General features: G+C 35.3%; 1 protein-coding gene across 2 annotated transcripts in view; it reads right to left on the bottom strand.

Annotated features, from left to right (window-relative positions):
• The window catches only part of KCNH8 (potassium voltage-gated channel subfamily H member 8), a 185,274-nt gene that overhangs the window by 66,295 nt on the left and 98,415 nt on the right, over positions 1 to 20,564 (bottom strand). For both annotated transcript variants that reach the window (XM_033079300.1, XM_033079308.1), the window contains exons 6-7: positions 8,764 to 8,921; positions 3,404 to 3,611 (exon numbers count right to left, since the gene is read on the bottom strand). In XM_033079300.1, coding sequence (XP_032935191.1) covers positions 3,404 to 3,611; positions 8,764 to 8,921 — 366 coding nt within the window. The remainder of the gene's footprint in view (positions 1 to 3,403; positions 3,612 to 8,763; positions 8,922 to 20,564) is intronic.

The raw sequence follows: 20,564 nt of genomic DNA, 5'->3' as shown, positions 1-20,564 counted from the left end.
GGACTGCAACCACCATTTAATGGGACTACTACCAACACTCTGCCTGACGGGGTGTCAGGCTGTACTCTGACTTTGTCAGGGTTTGGAGTTTGTTTCTTTGTAGTACTGTATTTCTATTTTAATTTCCCTGGTAAAGAACTGTTATTCCTAATTCCCATATTTTTGCCTGAAAGCCCCTTGATTTCAAAATTATGATAATTTGGAGGGAGGGGGTTTACATTCTCCATTTCAAAGAGAAGCTCCTGCCTTTCTCAGCAGACACCTGTCCTCCAAATTAAAACAGCAACTTTTCCTTCTTTGTCCATATATAAGCTGCACTTGATTATAAGCTGCACGTCCAGGTTTGGACCAAAGTTTTAGTCAAAATGGTACAGCTTATAATCGGGAAATTACTGTAATCTTCTTTTCATTGCAGACATAATTTTCCTTTCTTAGAACAAACTCATTTCTCTTTTATAGCTGTTCCATACATTGCAGCATCCATTCTCATGGTGCCATACTGATTTTTCGAGCGGACATCACCTGAGACATTCCAGTGAAGAACAAAAAGTAGAATTTCCAAGGAAGAGACACATTTCCTTTAATTAAAAAAAAAAGTACAGGAAGTATAATTTTTGCTTTTTTTTTTTAAAAATGTTTTCCATTAGAAAACCTCTTAGTGACTGGAATAAACTTTGTGTATGATGCATTGATAGAAACTTGGGTCTCCAGTTCTGGTATTAATATACTGAAATTAAAAATTAAAATATTAAAACCTGTAAGTATAAGAGTAAGGATCATGTTCTACTGCTTTGCCTGCAGTAAGAAACATTTTTTTACCTGCTCTCCAAAACAGCACAAATTTTTCAGCTAAGCTCTTTCTTTAGGAGAACAGAATATCCTCAGTGTCTTACAGTAATACTACCTTAATTATACTTCAAGAAATATTTCTCCTGTGCATTATTTGCTTATGATTTATTATGATTTCCAGATCTCATTTTACTTTGCCTAATCAGTCACATTTTAAATTACACCTACCATTCTCCCCTCAAGATATCCCCAGTGTGGATGCTAGGAGGTTTAGTGAACTTGTCGTTTAAAGTTTTCTTAAATGGCAAAGAAAGGCTGGCTACATATAATCACCACAGTAACAAAAGATACACAGAGGACCAAGACTTAATTTCATTGTGTTTCATCAGCAAGTAGTTTGCATGTGGAGAGTAACAGAATTTGTACCGATTTAAAAAAATGGCATAATCTAAATTTTTGTGCTCATATATGTGACACGTAAGCTTAACCAGAAGTTCTATAAGTGCTGGAGTGGTCCTTGCAAAGCAACAGCTTCATGACAGTTATCTGAAATTTTTTGAGCTCTGAATATCTAATACTTTAACATTTAAAACTTCAACATTTTAAAACCATTTCACTTAAAAAAACCCCAAACAAACAAAAAAATCCAAATAAAACCCAAAGCTATAAATTATTTAACTTAGCTCTAGAACTAATATCTGTAGGAGCATTACAGAAGTCATTGCAGTATATTTTTTATTATAAATTTATAGCATCTAAATATTTTAGAGACCATCCACGAAGGTGGTGGAACAGCCTTACGGGCAAAAATGCAAACTCACACCTTTAGGAAAGAAAAACCCTAAAAAGATGCTTGTCTGTGAGCCCAGTAGTAAAGCCCTTTTTCCATGTAGAAGGTGAAAGTCTGAGAGCACACACCCCTCCATGCTTTGGCCCATCCAATGTGGAAATGCATTATCTGCAGCTGTCCAGGGAATGTCCCTGATTGTCACAGGTTGAGCTAAGTTAATGGTGAGGGTCCACTAAGGAACAGCTCCAGCCTAGGCACTGGAAGATGATCAGTGTGTGATAACCCAGAGACAGTCCTCTTCACTGAGAACCCAAATGGGACTTCTGGGAAAAGTCTCCATTCCAGTTAAACTGGGATTGGTTCTAATGAGGTTGTTGGAACATTTGGTTATTATAGCTGTTGTCCAAGAAAGGGCAAAACTGGTGGGTGAAGGTTTGTGTGTTCATAGTAATAAATGCCAAGAGCCCCAGGGTACATGAGAAGAGTTTTCTGAATGTAGCCTTGCCTCAGGAAAAAGGGAACATGGGGAGCATGGCCAACAGCCCTACCCAGGGAGCAAGGATGCAGCCCATCTTCACCATTTGGACTGCAATGAATGCTTTGAAAGAAGCTATTGTTTGCGGCCTACATAAACTGACAAAGTGCCTTCAGAGCTACTTCCTACCAGAGAGACATTATTATCATCATTATTATTAGTAGTATCTGGATTTGTTTCTCTGTTAGCGGTATTTGACCAATTTTTGCACAGTGGGTTTTCTTTATATAGTCTCCCCTAGAGCTGCAGTCTTTTGTGTCAGAAGTTTGCTTTCTATAAGGAGTTCAGCAGCAGGTCACAGACCTGGTTTAAAAATGAAAAGACAAATCAACAATCAACTTAGAGGAGTAAGAAGACTCTGCAAATCTTTAGGTAACCTATTGAAAAACTAGGAACACATATTTCTTGGACTTTCTTCTTTTTCTCTTCCTGACCCAGCATCCTCACTTTTCTGAGGTCAAGAAATTTTATATGATTGTCATTTTTCCTGCAGATTTATGATAATTAGATGATATTTAGACGGGTGATAACAGGGGTAAGAGAAAACCAAGAAATTAAAGGAGATAAGTTGGTCACAGATGTTTGCATTATTTCCCCCACACCAAATATTTTTTCTCTTGAGAAACTGTCTCACTTTTAAATAAACTTTGTTCTTGGAAGATGTTTCATTACAAAAAAAAAAAAAAAAAAAAAAAAGAGAGTTTAAAATCTGAAGAGGTAACATGGAACTCTCAGATCAGTATGAAGGCTGGGGTAGGAACTAAAGGTTGGACCAAAACTGAGCATTTCATTGATAAACACTCATCTGCTCTGCAAAAATCAAAGCCTGCAGATCCTCGAAACAATTCCAAAGGGAGTTTTTAACTTGAAGACATTTCAGGGCCTATCTGTTTCAATGTATAGAAAGAAATAATTAGCACACTTGAGGGAATGTTTTTGTTGATGAATTTTCCTAATTTGCAAAACCAGTTGTCTGATCTATTCTTCTCTGCAGCCTGTCTAGCCATTTCCTATACAGATTCTGAATTTTCCGAACTTTTAATCACTCTTAAAAATCTAAAATTATTTATTTTTTCCAACTGATTTTGATTTTAACCCTCATTTTCAGATTGACCTGAAATTCAGAAAGTGCAAGTCTCTTCCTTTTCTCTACAAATAGTACTAAATAATGGTATAAGATAGAATAAAAACTGAAATACTGAGTGACTTATACATGCACTTTTATACATTTAATACTTTTATGGATATATGCACATGTGTACATGTACATGTGGGAAGGAAGGTCTTACCTATGTCCCAAGTGAGGGGGTTGTTCTGTTCCATCTCCCTTTTCCCTATGACATACCAGATGCAGGCCATCCAGTGAGCAAGCAAGGCAAACATGGACATGAGGAGTGTGAGGACGATTGTACTGTGCTGGGAGTAGCGATCCAGCTTCTGCAGGAGCCGCAGGAGGCGCAGGAGCCGCACAGTTTTCAGAAGGTGGACAAGGGAAACCTGGTAGAACGGGCAGAGAAAACCACTTGTCAGCCTCTCAACTGCTTGTCAGCAGTTTACTTCTGTCACACAGCTCTCTTGTTTCAAGAAAGGAAATTCTAAAGCTCTATGAAATGTTGCCCTCTCTTCAACCAGCTGCATAGGTAACTAGACTAAATCTTAGGACAGCAGAGAAAAGTAAAGAAGAGGTTTTTAAAAAAGTGTGAAATTTTAATGTGCAAATACATAATTACTATCACAGATATAAACCAAACAAACTTGAAATACTAGATCTTTCATGTTGTTGTTTTTTGTAATGCAGTTTTCTTTCAGATTTAGCTTAAAAATTTGTGTTTGTGAAAAATGGATTCTTCCCAGCTCTAGAAAATAAACACAATTTTCAAACTGACCAAGGACCATTTGATTGAAATTTGAAACCACAAAATGGATATCTCCAATCACACAATGATTTTCAGCTTCAGCTAACAGAAGACCTAATTTGACTGTGAATGAGATGAAACCAGCCTATAATTTAGCATGGAAGAGGCAATAACAAAAAGCAAATATTTTGAAGTACAGTAAAGCAGAGAAGTCAGAGAAAGCTCAGATTTGCTCTTGAGATTTAAGCCTGCATTCAGGGACCTGGGCGTCTTTTACTGCTCTGTACTAAGCAGTAGTCCAAAAAAGCTTTCATTAAAACTTCTAATATTGCTTCTTAAATTCCTTAACTAAAATATTATTGCCTTTCAAGTTAATGTGGCAAAAGCATCACCTAATCTGCTCAGCACCCTAAGTATACATCAGTTTATGAAGTATGTGACTCTGGCCTTAGAGGAGCTCCAGAGTAAACAAGCAGTCTCTGGATGACCCCAATCCTTCCAGAGCATCCTGCAGCCTACATTTGTACCATACTGTTCAGAGCCAATAGCTTTGCAGGGAATGTACTAGGCCTGTGTTTCAGTTGTTGGGCAGAGTTACCAAACAATATACAGATTAGGATCCAAATGCCTCTAATGTATTTGTCTAAGATTAAATAGCCAAAATTGTTCATTAATGGTAAGTTTTATTTTTCTTCCTCCATTAATGAGACTGTAGGATTAAGGCCTAGTTGATACAGGATACCTGCATCAGCTGGAAAAGCAACATCAGACTTGATGTGTCTTGCCACAGCACTCCGAGAGCACAGTAAAGTACTCTCTCAAAAGCAAGTCCAAAATCACAGCTCAATCAATATCCTTTTGCTTTTGCTAATCCAGAAGATCCTGAAGCTCAGCCTTTCTGTTACCAAAACTAATAATCTGACATCTAAATTTTATATATTCACATTCACCAACAGCTAGATCTGAGGTGACTGATATGTTCTGTAACATATGGTGTTTTTGATTTGTTCAAAGACTTAACAACTCATTGATTATACTCCACTCTCAGAAATTAGGCATGTGGGAAACCTGTAAAGAGGAAAATAAGAAATCTACAAGCATTATTTTTTTGTCACTACAGTTTTGGTAGTGAATAAGTAAATCTCCTATGAGCCTCTTCAAAGGGCAATATTTGCAACCCATTATTTAATGTGTTTTTCTTATCAAGAACCTTTACATTTTTTCTCATGTACATAATAAGGAAGAAAAGCAAATCAACAAAAATGTGACATTTTCTCAAAGCAGTTTGTTAAAATAAGATATGACATTTGAACACACAAATATTGACAAGGTCATCTCTTGCATTTCATTCCTCATCCATTGTCATTCTCCATCTACAATGCCAGAGAATTAGTTATGTCTATGTGGCCTTAAGCCCAAGAATATCTTCAAATCTAGGGCAAAAGGCTGAAAAATATTTGAAGTAATTGCCATGTTTATATTACTACAATCATATAACTATTATTTATAGTTATTTAACTTCCATGAAACTGTACCAACTGCCCCTGTTTCAGTGGTAATTAGTTTCCCAAAGTCTCCTTTTCTTCTCTCTCCTCAGCTTGTTTGAACCAAACATGGTTCTGGTGCACTTATAGATGGGTCCCTATTCATGACTGACTCTTCAAGGGATAGCAGTAACATATAACCCTTTTTATAATGATTTTGTGTATAATCATTGTATATGTGCTATGGCCTACACATTGGAGCCTTCATCTTCCCCTGGGAGCCTATGTTCTAAAACATCACAATGAAATAATTATTGCTTGGGTGAAATTTATGTTTTTCCTTTTTTTAGATTACTAAAAATAAGAAATTGAAAAAGGATGCTTGCAATTATATATGTCCTCTGCCAGTTATCAGTCTTCCCTAAATTCTGAGCATCTTTGTTAAGCTACAGATATAAAGACAGTTAATCATATATCATAACATTCTTTTTAATGCAGAAACCAGTTTCATTTTAAGGCTTAAGGACTGGCCCACTTCAAAATAATTTATTCATAAATTGGACACAGATGTAATTAATCATTTATTATTGCACTGAATTTTCTCATTAGTCATGCCAAACACTCTTCTGGTATTGTGCCCAATATGTCATTGGAAGATCTAAAATGCCATCAGGCAGCTTCTTTTTCTATGTCACAAATTTAGGAAGACAAAATAAGGAGTCAGCACTCATACTTGTGCCTGCATAGATTTTTCTGTGCCCACAGATATGAAAGCATCAAAATTTTCCATTTTGTTAATCGTTTTAGACTAGCTGGGTTAACCTTTTTCTGTCAAAAGGACAGGGACAGAATTTTATCTGAGACTAACACAAACTCAATCAGCATAGTCCTGAGAAATACTGACAAAAAATGAAGGTGCTACAAACCAGTAATGAAATTCTCTGCTTGAATCATCTCCTACATAGAAAAATGGATTAATGAAGAAATGGGATACATTTTAAGAAATTACTACTGGGAGAGATTTTTTTATCATTTTTTGTCCACCTGATTAGTTGATTTCCTAAAAAAAATTATACTCTTGCTCTACAACCATTGATAGCTACTCAAAAAGGAGTAATTCAATAATTATAACTAGTGCTTAGTGGCCTGGTTCTCATGGCAGTATCTGAAACCAAATTTCTCCAAATTAAGGGATCCTTTATGCGAGATGAGCACAAGGGTGGAAGGAGATGGGCTCTCAGCATACACTGAGGATAGGTAGGAATGTGCCTGTGGTCTCAGATCTCCAGAGCCTATGATTTTAACGGTAGGGCAGAATCCTGGCAAGGTGTAAAGGCAGTAGAGCCAACTCATACAGTTTAACTTTTGTTTCTTTCAAAAAATATACAAAGATAACAAAAGACTCCACAGCATTTACATGCACTCTGGCTCCATCAATCTCCAGCTGGGGTATGACATATATGTGCCATACATACATACATACATAGGTATGTATGGCACTATACTTATGGCTTGCAGAATTTAGAGCGTCCCTAAAGGTTTGGCCTTTGTGCGGGGGCCTGAGCAGCAAAAGGAGTGAGATGCTCCCTGATGCCCCTTCTCACCGTTCTGTTGAGGCAACATCTCGATGAAGTGAAAATCTGAGAACAGACACGAGGAAATGGCTCATTAAATCATGAAGTCTGAAAACAGTGTAATGTGATTAACACCTCCCCCCATTCTTGAAACAGTTGATAAGTCATTGTTATCTTGAGGTTTATATTAACAGTTGCCAAGTCTTGTCACCACAGGAGATATGATATAGTAAGTCGCTGTGTTCTCATCAAGGAGTCATACAGAAGTCTTATTAAGGAAAAAAGTTTAAAACTACAACAGGAGATGTGTATTAATCATATCATAGCAACATTTTTAATAATGTGACATTTTAACTGTAAATTAATCATTGGATAGTAGTTTCTTTTCCAGAATTAAATATGGAAAGCTTATCAGTCGTTCCAGTGGGGGCAAAAAATGTTGTTTTCAGGTTTTTCAGTTTTCTGTTTGACAGAAAAAGTAAGAGTGGTTAATTTAATGAAAAATATTAATAGAAATAAAACCAACAGCATTACGCTGGCTGTTTGATTTGATTGTAAGGGATAAACTGAGATAGTAATGTATTTAAATAGATTACCCATCTTTTATAAAGGAACAGTGAACCATGTAAGACTATTAACTATCAGGTTTTAAAATCATCTTCACTAGCTTTAGATTGATGGTTCTTTATGTAATAAATGACATGAAAAGGTATTTCACTGAAGGAATGCAATTAAATGATAAAATCAAATATGATACTTTGCATGAGACCCTTCCTGACTAATGCTTTTCTATGTTTCTGGGTCTTTTTCTTCTGATATGTGTTTATCCTATTATCTTTATACTTGTCTGTAACTCACTTTTAATCGAATTAAGTGCATCTGTTTATGAAAAATCAGTATTCTGGGAATTAGAAAGTGGACAGCTGAAAACCTTAGTCCATCTTTCAAAAATCCACAAAATTAGGAAACCTCTGCTGATATTTTTTTTCAAAAACTAAACCTTCTGATTCAGAGGGGCAGGAAGTGTTTGAATTTTTGAGGAGGGTGGGTTGTTTGCTTGTTTGTTCATTGTAATTTTGCTTAGTAGATCCTTACTCTATAAAATCCAATAGGGCTAGCAGAATAAAAACATTTGTCTTAGCATAAGTAAGCCAATGCAAATGTAGCCCATTACGATTGTGACATCACCTAATTTTAGAGCAAACATTTCCAAAGCAGATTAAGCTTTTCGTCATTACCTTCCTAAAAAAGCCTAAAAAGATGAATTGAAACCAAAGCCAAAGTAAATTACAATTGTAAGCAATACATGTTAGAACACACAAAAAATTAGTAGTCATGCTGTAATTTGTTCACTAGTATTCCCAGAAGTAAAGAGTAAGAGGATTCCTGGCTAAATAATCATGGTGACCATAACAACAATTTACTTTACTATAGTAAAAATTTATGAGTTTTGAAAAACTAAGGACTGGATTTATGCACTGTAACAAAGCAAAAATTATAGAAAACTGTATTTGAGTACAGTAATTAGACACAAAAATAACATAGATGCAACTGTTTACAAAGCAAAGATAATTGATTAAAAAATTGGTACATCCAGGGTGAAAATACACCAGAAAGCTGTAAAAGACACCTAGGTATTTTAGTTAATGCAGTTTTAGTCTCCAAACCTGGGAAAATAACCCAACAAACCCCTCTTGAGGAAAGAGAACAATTTAGAAGATGGGTTAGTACTTACCACAGTGACGTTGAAAGCATAAAGAAGATCAAAAGGGAGTGCAGCAATTAAGTCAATGATAAACCATGTAGTCACATAGTGGATGCAAATAGATCTTGCTTCAAATATCACTTGGCCAGACTTGCTGACATACGTTGTTCGGAAATTTAAAATAATATCTGCTTGGCAAAGAATGAACAGAATCAGAAGTAATTTCTTAATTTGTGGGTACAATACCAGGAATCCAGCATAACCCTGATTAGTTTTCTTTTGCATCATAAATACCAGATAAATAATCTAATTCAGAAACAAAAAAAACATAGTGTAAGAGATGCACATAAATGGAGTTAAACCAATGAACGCATTATTCCTTTCAAAGAGTAAACAGAATGTCTAAAATATTCATCATTCACTGATTTAAAAGGGGGTTTGAATTAAAAAGCAACATCTGTATACACTGATCTTTAAACTGTAAAAATATTGATATTTTTCTAAATTAAAAACATAAGGGTATTGTTTTTGTCCATACAATTTATTTACATTAATTTTGAAATAAAAAAATAATGTACTGTTTTATTAAAAATGTGTGATTTAAGCTCTTTTAGTGATAACTACTTAGCACAGATAACAAATGTCATCCTCAAGGATAACCATTTTTTTATCAAGTGAAAAATGCTGAACACACTTGAACAAAAATGCCTTTTTGGGCTATGTTAGAGATCACAAAAGTGATATTAATTACTTGGTGACTTGTATATTCTGTATGTTCCCATCTAACATTCCAGGATGCATGTCTTTCAATATGAGATATATTTCTGATATGTCTTGCCAAAACACATTAGCACTCAAAAAAAAACTTCAGGTCTTGACAACAGAGTCTCAATTATTTTCATGTCCTAGAACACAAAGACTATAATCTGTCCTGAAGCTATGCTCCCTGTTTCTACCAACGTTAGTGAGAAGTACTTGAGTAACTTTTAGTGTCAGAAAAGAGTGCAGCCAACCATTAAGGCTGGTGTTTTACAGCAAGATAGCTTTAGGGGAAAAAAAAGACATTGATTTGCATTTCTCCTGAGAAGTTCTTTAGGTAGGTTACACTAAGTATGACCTTTTCTTCAAGCCTGCTAACCATAATATGCAATAAGACAGGAAACAATCTTTTTCCTCCCCACTGCAGACAAAGAAAAGAATAGAGACGTTCAGCACACAGAGAACATCAGGTTGGATTGTTCCTTTGGGGTATCAGAAAAGATTCTTTTAGGATAAATTTTGATCAAATCCCAAGTTCTAATGTTTTGGGTCTGAAAAACAATGATTTGCCAGGTTTCACTTGCAGAAAACTTTATGTTGTCTTCTGCAGCTTGAAGCTGGACAGCCTGCTATGATCACTTGTTATACTGGTTGATCTGTACTTTGCTAGTAAAAAATCTGTGGTATTTGTAACAGTTTGACCTTTGACCCAATAGAATCAAGTCTCCTAAATTATTGAAATCTTCAGGGAATTTCTTGGTTTTTTGGCACAGTGTTGATCTTGCAATTTTTTTAGGATTTAGTGCAAAACCATAACGCAAAGTACCTAGACGTATATTGGACAGCATCTTCCACGGACTGAGGTCTTGCAGGTTATAATTGGTTTGTGGTTTGAGAACTAATATTTACATTCAAGCAGGTCCTCAGGCTGAATACAACATATTAGTAAAGTCAGAGATATAATAATTTTAGATTACCTCATGAAGTACTCTCAGCTGTCCCTGCGTTCTTAAAGCTACAAAAATGTTATGAATTTTTCAATGATAGAGTTAATAGGGAATATAGCATAATTTCACATGGTGAGTTTAATGCCACAGGCACTTTGTAGAGACAATTGGTTACTAGCCACATTTCCAGTTCAGACAGATACAGAACATCTTCATGAAGACTTGTTTCATAGAGATAATAAAGATATTTGCATCACTAGTATTTTGAAACTTCTCATTTATCTCACCAACTCCAAAGTGTAGTTATCAAAGTCAGAAGAAGTATTTGCTTATTTATTGCCCATTAACTTTTGTGAAACAACTAAAGCTTTAACAGAAAAGGTGATAAATTCTTGCTTAAAATGTAAGTACATCCAGTACACAAAGGCTTATCAATGTGCATATGCAATTCACTACTCAAGATTGAAGAGATTAGAGGTTTTTCTACACTGCATCCTTTTCTACCTTCCTATCAAAGCAATTTAGGGCAACAGCCAGATAATAGCTATATAGAGGGAAAAAAAAATCGGAAATGCTAAGTGCTTCTTTCTGCATGCAGCTTATTAGATAAAAGTCCAGAGGGCAGGAAGTAAATGTGATCCATCTTGTACTTCTTGACAACTTTCTGAGCTATATATGAGTGCAAACAGTTTCTTCATCTGGGCAATCTTACTTACAGCTTAACTGCTGTGTTAGAGTACTTACTGAGAAAACTGTAAGGGAAAAAACAAAAAACAAAGAACTCCTAAGGCAAAAAACTTCTAAGAGCACAACAAAAATCTTTAACAAGTTTAGAATTGACTATTTCTTCTAAAAGATTTTATTATTTGTAGGAATTATATATTCCACAGGTTTTTAAAAATTTCAGTTGAAAAAGTGGAAGATTTATTTTTTCCTCTTTTTAAATAAATGTTTTCTTATCACTAATAATATCTTCTGAAAATATGAATGCACTATTTAATATTTTAGTGTTTGTTAATCTTATTGTGCAGTGGTTTCTACAAACTAATGATAATTGAAAGAATAATCTGAAATTCAACAGAAACATCAATAATGCAAAATCTGGAATCTTTGGAGATTGCAGACAACTCAAGAGCTTCAAAACTAATGGTTTTACCTAGTGCTGAGTTTGTTCCAAATAGTAGGAGATGAGGTGAGTTTTAATCATTTCCTACAACACAAAGGGCAACTATTGTAAATTTACATCTGTAAACCAAGCAAGAAAGACGTTTAATCTCTGAGCTGATTCTTTAGTCATATAGGAAGTGACTCCAATGTATTTTGATAATTAGTAGGTAAAAATTTTTCTACAAGAGATACATTTGAATATACTATATTTAAGTATGCCCTAACAAAAAATTCAACCTGTGCAAACTTAGTACTTAGAGCTCTGTTTGATATGTTTGTTTCAGGCTGGGACCAAGACTGCAATCTCTCTCCTTCTGTAGAACCTCTCATAACACAAAAACCAAACATTAATAAAAGGATTATTACTAAAGAAAAAAAATATGAATTTACTTTATTGCAAATTTTTTGACATAAAGTAAGCATCACTTTAACTGGTCTTATGAGCCACATGTCATGTGCTCAGCAAATCAAAATAGAGCATTTAAATAATGTCTCTGACATGAGAAATTTCACTACAAAGTTACCCATAACTAAAGTAGGAGGAAAAGTAGAAAATACCAAACTGCTTAACTCATTACAACTATCTGGAAGCACAGCACACACAAATATAAAATGCCATTTTTCTTGATGTAGAGAGGGGAAAAAGAATAAAATGTCTTTATTCTTGTCTTAATGACAAAAATTTTGGGTTCTTATTTTGTGACATAATTCAACTGCAATTCAAAGTAGACAGAAAAAAAGTCAGGATTCAAGCAAATTAAAGCTCAATATAAAGTCTACAAATTCCTATTGACTTAAAGAAAAGTCCTTAAATAGTGTTTAACTACATGGCCTTTTCCACAAGTCTTACACTGTGTTTAATGCAGACATGTGTTGAGAAACACCAACGTGTCTTAAGCCAGTCATGATCTCCTCCTTCCCCACTCATTTCTGTACACACTGCTGTGTGTGAGCCTTGAGCAAAGAGCGTCAGTCTTCCAACAGTGAGTTTTTTTTTTTTTCTGTTGAACAGAAAGGTAAACTTGACCTGAAAGCACCCAACAGGGAGACCTCAAGATCTCCAATTTCAAAAGGCTTGGAACTAGGAATCACATCACCCTTGCACACTGTGTAGGAAAATGGGCTTCTGCTCCATACACTCTCTGATCACAGTTCCCTGCTGGTGCAACCACTTTCTCTTTTTGTGTTCTGCTCCTCTGAGTCCCCCTCCTCTCTACCCTGCAGACTGATCACCTTTCCCTACCAACCCAACACAACACAGACCAGAAGCCTCTTTAGCCACTAAGTCCATAGACGCATGCAGAGATAATAAACAGTGAACTTGTGAAACCATGACTGTGACTTTTCCCCTGGCTGGATCCCATGGTTAATTAACTCCATCTGACTGGATTCTCTCAGTCTGTTATTTCCACTACTGGTAAGGTATGGGCACACACACCCCTTTAAAAAAAACCCCTCTTGTAAGAAATGTGGTATCTCTAAAACTCATGCAAAGATACACTGAAAGATTATATTTTTTAATAAAAACAAACCTCAGTTTTTTCAGCCATGAAATGAGTTAAAAATTATTATCTATATACAAATGCAGTTCCTAATTTATTTATGTATTTTGCTCCCATTAAACTCTTACACACTATTCACAGCAGTAAACACCACAACACTGGGACCATAATTACTCAAATGTCTTCCAAGTTTGTAATTATCATGGCTACATGGGTGTGTGATATTTTCAATCCAAATACTTCTAGTTAATAGCATGATATAACTGAAAAACTCTAAAAAATTACTTTCCTTATTTGAGTGTTCTAATGGTTTTAACTCACCTATTGGTGACTATTTTCTATTTCACAAGCTTCCAGTGTGTAATCCACGCCCTAGCAATGCTTGACTCCTAAGAAAAGGTAACTTATTTCATAGCTGGACATAAAAGAGCTGGGACATCTAAGCAAGTCCATAAGATTTTGAAACTGATAATCTCTCTTGGATTAAAACTCGGTATGACATGCTACATCCTTGACCAAGTTGCCTCTTTCTAGCTTTCTCGTATGTGGCACATTCACATACAGACACATTCACTCAGCGAATGGTATGAAAACACCAACTTGAACTGATGTTCAACAAAGGGAAAAAAATTGTTGAAAAAATGGAGATTCTACTTAGTGCATAATGCAGATTGGTCTCCTAAATGATATAAAAGGAACAAAAGCCACAAACTGATAGTCGTCAAGATGTTTTCCAGTATAATACCCCTTGTAAAATTTTAAAAGCACAATATGTGTTTTGTATTGTCTCAATTTCTAATCCCTGTTAAAAAAATAGATATCTGGAAGCCAGCTGAGCTGCTTTACCCATAAACAGGATTATTTTACCTGAAACAGCTGATTTCCCTGTGACAACATTTTTTCTCTCTTTAGGCTTGATTGTTTAAAAAATAAATCCTCCTAGGATTAAAAATATGATCAAATTATAGCAGAATAACAATTTAGGATTAGTCAGGTGATTCAATAACTGCCCGTGGCATAGTCTTAAATTTCAGAAAATGCAATGGAATATACCTCAGTTTAATTGTCTTTCACTGGGAACTAAATGAAATTGAAAACACCCTGTGCATGTAGTGCAAGTGGCATACATATAAACAGTGATGTTTTATTAGACTGCAGCTGTTCAGACCTGTGCTTGAGAATAAGATGATTTAGGTATCTTAACCCCATTGATTTTCAGAGAAGACAGTTTTCTACATGATCTCCCTCTTCTAGATGGCCTGACTCATCTCTAATTTTTTTTCACTTTTCTTTATGTGATTTTACATTGGTTATCCTTAGCTAGTAATACTTTCCCCATAGTCCAGGCTTTTTCATCTATCTGATTGTTTTAGCAAAGTTTATTTAATGGTACAAGGATGATGATATTAGAATCTGGCCAGAGAGCTTTTAGGAAAGTTTGCAGCAAACTTTAGTTCTATATTGTTTGAAGAACAATTTATCTGTCCCTATGTAAACTCTTATTTTTTCTATTTGACTGCTGAGATAAGCATCGATGCTCCTAGCAAATTGCCTAGGAACAATTTATTCAAATGGAAGTGTGATTTTTCAGTTCAACATCTTTCTTCCAGACATTTAAAATCACAATTAGCTTGATGACTTTCTTTCAGAGGCTGACATGATCAGGTGAGGGAGAAGGAATTATGTTTATGTAGGAAAAGAAAGTGATACTTCTCTTGTATCATTGCATAAGAACTTGAGCCATTATGAAATCAAATAAAGCTTACAAGAAAAAAAATGCACAGCAGAAGTTAAGGACCAATAAACTAGCTACTAAAATGTAGGAATTTTATTCAATAAGCATATAAAATATAATAAAATACATACTACATAAATAATATAATCAAAATTACGTCTTAATAAAAACTGGTTGCAGCTGCTGGAGGAACAGGATTTTTTCTTTTATTTTAGAATGTTATATCGAAAAGTGAACAGAAATTAAGTAACAGATAATATAAACTATAGAAAAAATGTTATGAAAACCTAGACCTGTTTGAGAAACAGAAAGAAATCAGGGGTGTCCATGATGAAGGAAAATTACAGTTTTAGGAAAGAAACACTATTAGGAACTTTAGTTCCTTTGTAGTAAATATGTCATGAGCTTCATGACATTATCATGTCATTTCAAGAGAAGCTAATAATAATCTCATAGAAAATCCAGATGTGTTAAATACATGCTTCTTATCTAATTTTGTACTGAAGCAGCAAAACAAAGCTGTATCATATCAGATGTTAAATTACAATCCAGTTTATATAATGAGTCAGGAGGTAGCAACATTTTAAAAACCAAACATTTAATGAGATGTCACTTCTGCAGGTTGATGAAATATGAAATATGTAGAAATAATAGAAATATGTAGTTTACAAGCCACAGGTAAACAGAGTTGTGGATTCTTTAAAGTCTTTGAAGAAGAGTTGATGTCCTTCAGGAAAACATGCTTTATCTGAATGCAGTTTCTTTAATACATGTGTTAAATATATCATCTTCTATTTAAGACTAGATGGTAAAAATTTCTAGTTCTTGTCAGAATCTTTGAGAACTGAAAGACCATACAAAACTACATATAACTGAAATTATATTTCAGGTATATTATGTTGATGTAGGTAACAGTGAGAAGAAAGAAGTTGGACCAAATTACAGTAATTTCATGACCATAAGTTGCACCAGACTATAAGGCGCACCCCCCAGGAGTCGCAAATTTCGCAACTTTGCAGATCATATAAGGTGCACCGGACTATAAGGTGCACTTTTTTTTTGCCGTGAAGATCCATACCACGCGCAACAAAGTAACTAATTAGCAACGGAATCCCACGATCGTGGAGTTTACTGGTAGATGCTCAATTTGCAAACATTTTTCACAGATTGGTGTAGCCTTTAAATGCAGCCCCAAGCGCCCTCCCCATGCACGGGGCCTGGCACTCCCGCCTGCCCCTGGCTGGCGAGGTGGGGCTTGGGGCGGCCATGGCTCACACCTCGGGGTTCCTGCGGTTCAGGGTGGCTCGGGGCCGCCTGCGGCTAGGGGTGGCGCAGCACTGCCCACTCCCTCTCTCCCTGTGTGACTGTTGCTGGCCGGGGGCTGGGTGGTCCCTCTCAGCCCACGCGGTCGCTGGGGGCTGGGACCACGGGCTGCCCGCTCCCTCTCTCCCTGTGTGGCTGCTGCTGGCTGGGGGCTGCTCACTCCTGCCCCCCATCGCGACTCGGCTCTCCCGCGGCACCGCCCCCCCATTGCGGCTCACACTTCTGGTTTGGCAAGTTTCGCAACTTTGTCCATGATATAAGGCGCATCGGACTATAAGGTGCACTTCTGGGTTTGGGGGATAATTTTAATCGAAAGGGTGCGCCTTATAGTCGTGAAATTACTATATATACTGCTAGAACTTAAAGAAACAAAGTATCCTAAGATATGATGTCTAGATCCTAATGGACTTGTTACCTAAAGTGGAATATCAATACCCATCATTGTACTACCAGGATGGTATTTTGTTAAGTAGAAAAATTTATTCTCTTCCACTGCTTTAACAGAAAAAAAAAATATAAAAAAGAATCTCAGCATTGAGGAGCATTATCATTAAATAAAATTATGGAAAAGGTTTAGAATTAGCCCTTAAGCAACTATATATTTAAAACTGTGAAATATGGCTATCAAGTATACCTCTTCCTCCTATTTTCCTTTGGGTGCAACTCCAAATATAATTTTCTCCTGGTCACTAGCACTTCAGAATATTATGCCAACAACCCCATTTAGTTTGTGTGGTCAGTCACAGAGTCTGGAAAATACATTTTAGAGCCACATTACACCACCATTGAAAAAACTCTTTTTTTAGAAGTCTTGTGGCTTTAGATGGATGAGTAGAATTCAGATGAACGATAGGAACATGGTTAAGAGCTACAAATTCTTAAAATCTTTACCACAATTCACATGATATTATGTAACATGATGGACATCTGAATAAGAGATTTCTGCTAGCGTGGGGTAACTATAATTCAGAGTATTTTTGCTGTTAAAGTCACAATTAAATACACTGAGCTGTTTTACCAGTCAAACTTCTCTAGTAAGAAGAGTTTTTTACAATTTGACACCAAGTTGCTTATCAGTGCACAGTACATGAGGAGTGGCACGGTCCCTGTCCTAAGGCAGGGCTATGATGTATGTTCTCAGCCTTGATTCATTCAAGTTTGTCAAATAATCAACACTTTCAGTGATTTTAATGGAAGAAAATCCAATTTTGGGCATGATGGATCATAGCAGAACTGACTCTCAAAATCCATCTGTAACAGACAATCTGATTTACTCTTCCTTACTATTTGTTCTTACAGTGGAAAGTAATGTGATATCAAAACTACATCCAAGTGGAAATGCTCTGGTTTTTGGGTAAAATATCCATTAGTATATATATATAAAAAAAGAGAAATCTGAAGGCATCTTGTGAGTTGGTATTTTTGTAACAAGAGTCATTCCCTCCAGAAGGATATGGCCAGTGATAATGCACTAACATATGTTCTATCAAACACCATACTTTGGCTACTGTAGATGTGAATCACCAATGTCAGAACAGGAGAGTTATTTATTTTACCTGCTTCTTTGATTTTTAGCCTCTAGAGTTTGCCCTTTTTAGTTCCTTTCTTTGACTATGGGGGTGTTAAATAGTGATTAGCTAATCTTAGTCCCATAGTAGCTGACACACCAGAAAAGCATCAAATATGACCATTATAATAACATACTAAACTGTAAAGACTTTTTCCCCTATAAAGTATGCTGTATCTTTTGAAAACCGACTGAATCCCTGACCATATTGAATAGTTAAAATATGTTTCATCAACTGTTCTATGAAGGAAGCTACAGGCTTTGGAGTCTTGAAAGAAAAGCAAAGAACTTGAAATATTTCTGAAAAATGAACTGTTAGCTCAGCTTTGAAAAGAAGCTAGTATGTGTGGCTGCAGAAGTGTGATAGTTTCTACATGAGCAATTTTCTAAATAGAACCTGCAGAAATATGGCAGACAGAAGTAATTCCAAAGAGTGGAGAAACATCAATCATATGATGTAACTTTTCACTAAATTCAACCTGTGTGAAGCAGACATAGTTGTTGGGTACTTCATGAACAGATTTTACTTCAAACAAATGTTGCAGAAATCAAAGCAAAAATCAGATCAGTAAAATATTCATTGGGCAGTGGCATAACTGCTTAATTCACTTCAAATTTTTCACGGGTTCCAAGGAAAAATCTGAAATATTTTTCTTGGAACTTACCCCATGCAGTTTGACAGCAATTCACATAGACAATAGCCATAAATCATACAAAAGAAGGGAAAAAGACCACATGCTAATTAAAAAAAAGTGTGGTAAACTATTAAGCATCAAATAATTTCCTTGGAAATTACCTAGATTGTTAATTAAAATACTTTAATCTTACTGAAAAATGCAACATTTTATCACCATTGTATTATAGGATAGTAAATGAAAAATACAATTTTTGATTGTAGCTCTAATGAAGAGCAGTTAGTAGAGGCAATACAAGAAAAATTTTCAGGGTGCCTCCATTACCATAATAGTAATCTGCAGCTACCTGAAGATACAGAAGTACTTCCATGAAATAATCCCTTGTGGCTTACACTTTTCTGCTTTAAGTCAAAGTTGATTATTTTCTGCTTGGAAACAGCATCTTGTGTTCTGACAAGCAGGTTTTCTCCTTACAAGTATGCAAGGAAGGTTATTGGAACGGTTGTTAACATTATCATGATCTATATTTTGCACTTTAGGTAATCCATAGACCATGAACATTTTCTTATGACCTTCTACTTCAAATATTAGGTGTATCAACAATGTGACTCTATCTGCTTACATGCAGGGTTCATATGCAATCACAGATGAGACCATTTGTTGCTTAGAAATAAATTCCCAGAGATCATTTTAAACTCTCTTGGTTCTCTCCTGAATTTTAGAATATTACAGCCTGAAACCATACTCTCAAAAATTCAGAACACTGTCATTTCTCAAAATATGAAAGTTTTCTTACATGTGTGGTCTCCCAGACACAGAAATTATTTTAAATGACCTTCTGTTCACTTGCAAAGATAGGAAGTGATAATCATTATAATAATGAAAAAAAAGATGAAAGAAAAAAATCCCAAGCCTTCCATTTTAAAGCAATCTAATAAAATTTATAGCATTTAATACTTCCTCATCTTATTTAAATGAATTTCATTCAACATATATTATTTTCAGTACAATAATATGTACACTTGAGTGACTGGATAAGTCATGAATGATTACATGAATTTCTACAAGGTTCATACCATAGTTTTAAGTCTCTACATATTAAATGTGTGAGACTCAAGGACTTCATATGATTTAAAGCAGTTTTTAAAATATTTTGAATAATTTACATTTGGTATGGATACTAATGGCCACACAAGTCCCCTTAGTCTACAGTGTCAAGACACACAAATCAGAACTTTAGTGCTTTTAAACATTCTGCTTTAAAACCGGAAATTACTGATAAAATACTTTGTTAAATAATATTTAATGAGGGAGAGAGACAGAAATATGCATACAAAGAAAGGAAATATTAGTGTAAATCACAATCAATTTTCTCTCTTGAAACTGTAAGCCACAGACCAAGTCTTCAAATGCCAGAGTGTGTGTAGAGTGGAGGAAGTGATGGGTATGGGTTTTTTTCCCCCACAGGTGGCGAAGTAATATACTACAGGAAATTACTTAAAATAACTCTCCAGTCTGTTTATAAAAAGCATATTTTCACGGCCATAGTAAATATTCAGTGTTTGTCTTCCACTACAAACTAGATGATTCACAAATAGAAAATTGAGCTCTTCTCTCTATAGCTTTTGCTGGCAGTTTAGGCTCAAAATACTCAGACCCTTTTGATTTTATTCATCAAATAATGCATTACCATTACCCAGAAAAACTGCACATATTTTCACTGAACCATTGCATTGATCTCAACTCTTGTTGAAGGCCTCCTATTCAAATAGTCCTGTGAATTGACAATAAAGTACTGATAATTTTTCAGATATTAGTGCTTTCTTCAATCAAGATGTCCAATAATTTTTTTAAAAAACAAAACAGATAAAGAAACGCAGTATCTGAAAACTGGAATGAAACTGTTGCAGAGATAAAAACAGTGCTCGAGATAGTTATCAAAGAGTAAAAGTTAAGGAATTGAAAAGTTATTACTAATTAAATCAAGTGAACTTGGTGAGAGGTTCTCCTGTCTTTTTTTCTCCAGAAGACAAAAAACTTTAAAAATGTCATTGAAAAGTAACCAAGATCCATTATGCTTCTTAGAAGTATTGATATTCAGGTTCCCAGACATACCTATCCAGAAATGAAGGACACAGCTACTGTCTATGCAAATACAGGCTTATAAACTTTGAAGCAAATAGTGCAATAAAGCAG

The sequence above is a fragment of the Catharus ustulatus genome, chromosome 1 (genome assembly GCF_009819885.2).
Source record: "Catharus ustulatus isolate bCatUst1 chromosome 1, bCatUst1.pri.v2, whole genome shotgun sequence".
NCBI classification, from domain to species: domain Eukaryota; kingdom Metazoa; phylum Chordata; class Aves; order Passeriformes; family Turdidae; genus Catharus; species Catharus ustulatus.
This window is presented reverse-complemented; position numbering and strand designations above follow the sequence as displayed.